This window comes from Sinocyclocheilus anshuiensis, unplaced genomic scaffold, assembly GCF_001515605.1.
Source record: "Sinocyclocheilus anshuiensis isolate Anshui unplaced genomic scaffold, SAMN03320099.WGS_v1.1 scaffold647, whole genome shotgun sequence".
In the NCBI taxonomy this organism is placed as follows: Eukaryota; Metazoa; Chordata; class Actinopteri; order Cypriniformes; family Cyprinidae; genus Sinocyclocheilus; species Sinocyclocheilus anshuiensis.
In genome coordinates, this window is record NW_015552606.1 from 232765 (window position 1) to 240787 (window position 8023).

Sequence of the window (8023 nt, forward strand, 5' to 3'; positions counted from 1 at the left end):
GTTTGCCTTTCTATTACTAATAATATAAAAGCAATCGTTATAATACGTTTTGTATACATTTTAATTCCTTTGTTTAACCAGTCATAAATACATGCAGCCACATAAACACAGGAAATCTATCTCTATAGGTGCCTCATGGATAACGGAGGTAATTTCAGGACACTCCAGGGCTTGACGCTTACCTTTTTCCCAAGGAGCACATGTGCTCCCAAGTTGAAAAATATTTTTCATGTGCTCTTAAGTTGAAAAATTTAGGAGCACATTAAAAATATTTAGGGGCGCAATGCATATTTTTCAAATAATGTGTTTTATCTTAAGGGGATATAAGGAGACATTTACTAACACAATTATATAATTTATCAGAATACAGAAAGTACACAAGGTTTTTAAATAATTTTGCTTCAGACTCTATTTAATAGGCTAATTATGTAATTATTTATAGTCATATTAATTTCTATGTACATACAGGTGCATCAGCATCTATTGTACATATACAATAGTCTTTGAAGCTTTTATCATGGTATATGGTTTTATCGCAATATATAATTTAGTAAGTAAAAAAAAGTGTTGTCCTCCTGTTAAATAATTTTATTAAAGATATTTTACTAAAGAAAGACTTTATTTAAAAAATACACAAATATAAAATAAACAAGTGTTTCAAGATTAAAGTGAACGAAAGAACATTAGGTAACACCTTACAATAAAGTCCCATTAGTTAACTTTAGTTAAAGCAGGTTAACATTAACTAAAAATGTACAATAGCTAACTGTTGCAGTTATTTATATTATTTAAGGTTGATTAATAAAAATACAACTATTTATTGTTAGTTCTTGTTAGCTCCATTAGAAAATATTAGCAGGCACAACTTAATTTTATGTATTATTAAAAGTTAAAATGAACATGAACTAAGATTAATAAATGCAGTCATTGTTATTTCATGTGAACTAATGTAGTTAACTAATGTTAATGAAACCTGTTAAGTGTTACGGAACAATAATAACAAATCAGTCAATATATAGGTAGGCCATCTTTTAGGTTAAAATAAAATAAAAAAGCTTAAGTTTGAAAATAAATAGCTTAAGTCTTTAAGTGTTAATTAGTTGGTGCTATGGTTTAGACTAAAGCGAATATAAATATCTAAATGACTGTTTGAAACAAAGTAGCAGCTGCTTTGTTTACAGGGTTACCGGGATAACGGCTGCATTTCTGCCTCCGTCAGCGCCCTTTAGTGCCGAATGTGCACTTACATTCACCGCGTCTCCTTCACTCGTTCCGCCTTCTCATCTGTGCTATTTACATTAAATCGTCGCCTTTTTAAAGTTCAATAATCATATGAGGCTTTATCGCTGTTTTTCCATAAATAAATTGAAGAAATTAATACATTTGTTATAGGCTACTGTGTAAGTTAGGATGTTTAATAAATTTTATTCGCACTCATGCTCCTAAATACATTTTCCAGTTTGCGCACATTTATTTTTAGTCTCAAATGCGAGTGAAATGCTCACACTGTCGAGCCCAAGTCTCAGGTAACAACAGCACAGGCAAAAAAAAAAAGGCATAATTTCTCAACATTAAGGCCTGTTCACACCAAGAACGATAACTATAAAGGTAATAATAACAATATCTGTATTAGCATCCATGTCAACGCACAATAACATTGTTTATTATAAGTGTGCGCTGCAGTTTTCAGCTTTAAAAATGCTCAAGCTCTTTAAAGCAGGATTTATTCTGACTGGCAATTAGGGGTGTGCCATATCATACCATCCACGATACCACCGGTATACATTTTTACATGATAAATAAGTCATATCGCAATATCAATGATATAGCGACGCAATGACGTATTTACTAGGGAGGCACCGAATATTCGGCAGCCGAAATTATTCAGCCGAAAATAGCAAAAAAAGCTTTTTCGGTGTTCGGCCTGAAGACTGAATAAATTGTACCGAACAATGACGTGACTCGATCAAATAGAGGTGCGCACTAATGCAGCAAACATGTCAGCAGTGTGGAAGCGTAAAACTGTCCGAGAAAGATGCAAAAATCATTACAAGCACCGACAGTGAGAGACTTAGTTTACTTAGAGACTGTTTAGTACTGCATCTCATGTCTCCGATGAGAAGAGGAAGGGGTGGTTGTTGCTGGTTACTGTACGATGATTAAAATCGCGAAATGGCCTTAAACAATTAAATACACTGCAGAACGTTATGTTTTCTAATACACGCATGAATTGCACGTGTTCAAACGCTGTCTCGTTAGCCAGGGTTCAAAGTCCAAACCGCGAGGGAAATCTGCACTGAAACGGTGTTACTCGTCAGTTGCTCGCTATCTTTTTTTATGAATTTTTACAAGGCATGTGACAATGTGATACGTGCATCTTCCCAAATTAGTAATGAGAATAATTTATAAATCTGCTGCTGTCAACAAAAAAGCACTGAGGACTTCAGTAATTCAGTAAATGTTATTGTAGTTTTACTGGTATTCTGTTAAATAAAATTAAAAAGACAATAAAAATGATCATTACAACAGCTCTATTAATACATTTATTATAACATTCACACATAGTGTTCAAATTGGGATCTTATTTGCATGCCTGATTCAAGAAGGGGGTCTCAAAAATGGCCACAAAATATTATTTTACTATTTTACTTAAAAAAAAAATGTTTACTGTTAAATAAATATTTTTAAATTGTTGTTTTGTATTAGTTTACAATGTTTAAAAATACTAATTTATTCCATGTAGTGTCCATTTCATTAATTTAACATTTAATATTGGAGGCGTCCGTGTTATTTGACACATTTGAACTTTTTTTTAAAAAGTAACGCAATAGTTAGCCTACTTTCCCTGGTAATTGGTTACTTTTATAATGATGCAATTCAGTTACTAACTCGGTTACTATTTGTGAGAAGTAACTAGTAACTATAACTGATTACTTTTTTAAAGGGGTCATAAGATGCGATTTAAATTTTTCCTTTCTCTTTGAAGTGTTACAAGCTCTTGGTGCATAAAGAAGATCTGTAAAGTTGCAAAGACTAAAGTCTCAAAGCCAAAGAGATATTCTTTATAAAAGTTAAGAGTCAGCCACGCCTACCTAAAACAGCTTGTTCTAACACGCCCCCACATATCTACGTCAAGATGTGGGAAGATTTGCATAACGCCGCCCAAATGTTCACGCAAAGAAAGAAGGCGTAACTTTTATTCTCGCTGTAGTATTGTTGCTGCCACCATGTCGTGAAGACGCTGTGTGTTTCGTTGTGAAAGCGAAACTACTTTGTTTGGCCTTCCAAAAGAGGACGATATCCGCTTCGTCATGCCTGGAGCTGATCTGTGCTGGTCGCTGAGGAAATACATCAACTTCACGCTGTGGATCGCCGGATCGGCTTTCACCGTGGACAAAACCGGAGTCAAGCCCGGGGTTGTCACATGTGGTTGCCTCAAGCCCGCAGGCCGTTCCTCACTCAAGCCTGCCGGCCTCCGCTCAGTCAAGCCCGCCGGCCGTTCCTCTAGCCCGCTGAGTGTGACGCTGTGTGTTTCGTTGTGAAAGCGAAACTACTTTGTTTGGTCTTCCAAAAGAGGTTTTTTTCTATATCGTCATGAATATCATTATCGCAAATATTCTTGAAATATCGTGATAAAATTAAAGACCGAACGATCTAGGGCTGGGTATCGAGCTCAATACTTTTTAGGCACCGACTGATTTGCCTCGATACCATTGAGTCTCGAAAAATGTCTTGTCGCTCGGTACCAAATTTCGATACGTAAGGGGTTAATCTCATCAAAGTCAGTGAGCCAATAAGCATGCAGCATGCTTTATGTGCCTAAATTAGTGATTGGCTCTGGCGAGGCATCAAGGAAAACGCATGCTACGTGACCATTCATGCATACTGTAGTACCTTAGTGCTGTAGTACTGTAGTGCTTTTACTCAAAACTCACTTTAAACCACCATCGAGTGTTTGTAATAATTTCATATTGTGACCTAATGTGTGTCTTGGCCATTTAATGTTGCATAAATATGTTACTTGTAGCCTTTTATATCAAGCTAATTGCTACACTTGCTTAGCATTTCTCATGTAATGTAATCTGTCTCTACTAACTTTGCACATCTAGAATTTGCCCACTCTTCTTTGCAGAACTGCTCAAGTTCAGTTTAATTTGATGGTGACCATTTGTGGACTGCAGTCTTCAAGTCATTCCACAGATTTTCAGGGGGGAGGGGGAGGGGAAGTTAAATAAAATAAATTATGTTCATTCAAGGTATATGAACTTTATTTGATAAAGAAAGCAACCACAATATCAACAATATACTGAACACTGGGAAGACAATTTATAAAAAAGAAAAAAAACAGTATTACATGTAATGATATTGTAAAGATTAACACGATCTTAAGTAAACAGTCCATGTTAATCCTCTTTCTTTGCTTCAGAGGTTTTTTCTATGCCGTCAGGCTGCATTTCTTTTGTCTTCCTCCCATGTGCATCTAAAGCAGGACTTGCTGCAGCTCCTTCCACAGGTTTCTCATCATCTGCTGGTACAGCAGTACATGTACGCCAGATAACCAGCGCAACTATACCCACTGGTAGTCCAAACACAAAACAGGAGAAGAATGGAGCTGCCTGGAACATTGACTGAGATCAGGGAGATTTATATTAGTTACTAGGACAACTGTGACCTAAATATTAGCCTCAAGTAAATATTTGATGAGGATGTGATCAGCCATGTGTTTTGGTTTTGGTGTGTTAAGCTTTTAGTAAATATTTTGGGGAAAAATTAAATAAGAGTAAATCTATCCTTTTGCCAAAATAATAGAGTGTTAGTCAGTCTTACCACCACAGTAGACCTTGCTTTATTAAAAACTCGTTTAGTGTGCTGCAAAAATCCATTTCCTCCGAGTAGCTGATTGGGGAAAAAAATGAATTTTATTAGAAAAGGCACAATGTATTTCACAGGAATGTGACAGAAAAGACGGACAGGAAAGTATCTCCCTCCACATACCTTTGCACTGCCATCCAGAACACTGTTTAAGAAGCGAAGTAAATCCTCAATGGTCTCAATCTTACTTTCTGGTAGACAGTATCCATCAATGGTCATATTTAACACAATGATGAAGGGCATCTCAACTTCTCTAAAAAGAAACATATTAGTGGTGATTATACAAAAAAATATGTGCACAGAATAGACTTCTGTAATGTATATCATTTTTGTAGACTTTTTATCAATGCCAATGGCTTTAAATACAGTTCCTGCACTTTGCAACTCCTAAAATCTTTGTGTCCAATTCAACTCACCCCATAATTAAACCGTTGATATATTCATTACCATCCATATAACCAAACTGGTAATCACTAGGAGAAAAAAAAAATCAATATTTTCTTTGTTAACAAATAATATGATATTTGGCACCTTCTCTTCATGTTCCATATACATTTGCTACTTACCTTTTGTAATGATCTCTGTATTCGAAGGCTAAATTGATCAAACAGGCTCACTGTCTGCTGTTGGCCGAAAAACTTATATTTAACGAACAAAAAATGCTCCAAACGTTTTTCTAAATTAACTTAATAATAAAAAAAAAGAAACGAAATATAATAACTTTGCCATTACATGCAAAACTGAACTATTTTAATAGCTGAAACAGTAGTATAAGCTGTTTTGGGAGAAGGGGGAAAAAAGACAGGCTCGGGTCGGACTCGGGCCGGTAATTCTGATAAAATTTGAGGCCCGTGCAGGGCTCTAAAGAACGTTAAATGAGTGGAGCGCTGAGCGGAGCGCACACGCATAGAGCGGTATAATACGCAGAGCGTCACACCACAGGAAAGTGAAACCTGAGCAGTGAACTAATTTTCGGCAGCCGGAATTTTGGTGCATCTCTAATTATTGGCGACAGCAGAAATGGATATTATATAATGGATGCTTTTTTTGAACAACAATTTTTTATTGTCGATGTTGTCGATAATGTCTACTAATAATTTCAGCCCTAGTAAACATGGCCTAGGGACATCATCAGTGAAGAGAGGGCTTGTCTGTCTCCTGAAAAAGTGGACATGCTAATTTTTTTTGAAGTAGAACTGCTGAGTGATTTAAAGATTTTACTGACTTTAAACTGTTCATTTCTCACTGAAAACTACTTGAACTTTATTAAAACTATTTGCACTGATTTATTGTGTTGGTTACATTTTGTTCCTCTGTGTTTTTTTGTTCCTTTGTGCAGTGGCTCAGGAGATCAGAGTCAAGTCTGTAAAAACCTCAACAAACTGAAAAAATAGTTTTATGAGCTAATGTGTAATGTAAGTTTTCTTGAGGTAATGTGTAATATAATCTGGTCAAAATGGATTTCATAAAATTGGTATTGAAAAAAGTATCGTTCAGGAACCGGTATCAAAGTCAAGGTATTGGAATCGTTATCGATATCGAAAATTTTTGAACGATACTCGGCCCTAGTCTTTACAGTGCATTATTCATGCACATGCAAAGAAAGGGAAAGTGAGAGAATTTTACATACCACACAAAATTGATGTACATCATGTGAATGATTTTCTTTCTCAAGTTTTCCTGTCAAATTAACTGAGTTTGTTTAGAATTATCCAGCATTTAAGAACAAGTAGAAGCCACAGTTCCTTCAGTAGTGGGCGGGAATATTGTGCATGTGGCAATCCCAGTGGCTAAAGGCCTGTTCACACCAAGGATGATAATTATAAAGATAACGATAAAGATATTGTTCTAAATATTAAAGAATAGCACACCACAGCTATAACGATAAAGGCACAGAGAAACAATATCGTTGGAATCACTTTCAGAACGATTTTTTTTTCCAGCTGATGAACGATAAAAACATCTGAATCAATCCTGCTTTAACGAGCTTGAGAATTTAAAGCGGCAGACGAGCGTTTGCTTGGAATAAACGGACGATATCGTCCACTGGTGTGGACGCTAATATAATTATCTTTATAGTTTTCGTTCTTGGTGTGAACGGGCCTTAATACTCTCCTATTACGATCCATTTTTTATTTCAGCAAATCTGTTTTAGCAAACACAGACAACGTGATAAATAATAATTAATCCAGCAGCTCATTTGACCTTGGCACATTTTATGTTGTTGTTGTTGTTGTTGTTATTAGTAGCATGTTTTGTATTATTGTTATTATTAGCCTATTAGTCATTATTATCTTATAAGCATTATTGGTATATGAGAGATGTAAATGAGAATATATGAGAGTCTGGCAAGTAAACTTAAGAAAATTATTAGCCAATGGAGATTATATCGCCAGGGTGTGTGAAGAGGTTTGCAATGTATCATTTATTTACAAATTTTGTGACCTACATTTAAAATGGCTTAAAATACCCTTAAAATAAGTTATATTCTATGCACTATTATGCTAGTTTGGAATATTGGTTGCATTTCTGAGCTTACTTCATTTTTACTTATTTCACCTATTTTCATTTCAGTTGGAGCTCTTCTTGTAGTGATTCAACCCAGATAAGAGCTTTAAAGCAGCAATCAGCAATGTCAAATGAGCTGTGCGTAAACTCTGATTCTAATTCCACTGAGTGATATCTTTGCTTTCCATTGAGGTATGAAGTATGGACATGGGGCATGCTGAGTATTGAATATCCCTCTACACTACAACTGGATTAGTGTTCCCCTTACTCTCTTTTCTTGTTTTGACCATGTAAAGGCATCACTCCTACAGTAGTAAACATAGCAGCAAACAAGGTTGTTTGTAACACACCTTGCCAAATTCTTCTGGGTTTTTAGGATGTTTTTACACTCTGTTCAATTGTTTGATTTCAGTTGTTTCCTATGAACATGGAGTGTGTTTTGGTGGTCTAGAGGTTTATTTGCACCAAACCCCGCATGGACATATAGAGGAGGGCATGAATATGATGGTGGTATAATAGTGTTGGGCGGTATACTGGTTCATACCGGATACCGGTGTTTATTTTTGTTATGATATGAAGTTTTAAAATACCGCAATATGTCGCTTAAACAACGTTCGGAACGCGACACTGTTTGAAAGGGGTC

The 8023-nt window shown here is 35.7% G+C and overlaps 2 protein-coding genes across 2 annotated transcripts in view; one reads left to right on the plus strand and one right to left on the minus strand.

The window, feature by feature from the left end:
- The window catches only part of LOC107665879 (MAGUK p55 subfamily member 7-like), a 147129-nt gene that overhangs the window by 29070 nt on the left and 110036 nt on the right, over window positions 1–8023 (plus strand). The window lies entirely within an intron of this gene.
- LOC107665880 (protein disulfide-isomerase TMX3-like) lies at window positions 4296–5455 on the minus strand. The gene is made up of 5 exons (XM_016456943.1): window positions 5439–5455; window positions 5289–5345; window positions 4996–5125; window positions 4828–4896; window positions 4296–4628 (listed from the first exon to the last, which is right to left on the minus strand). The coding sequence occupies exons 2-5, from the start codon at window positions 5324–5326 to the stop codon at window positions 4404–4406; spliced, it is 462 nt and encodes a 153-aa protein (XP_016312429.1). The 5' UTR covers window positions 5327–5345; window positions 5439–5455; the 3' UTR covers window positions 4296–4403.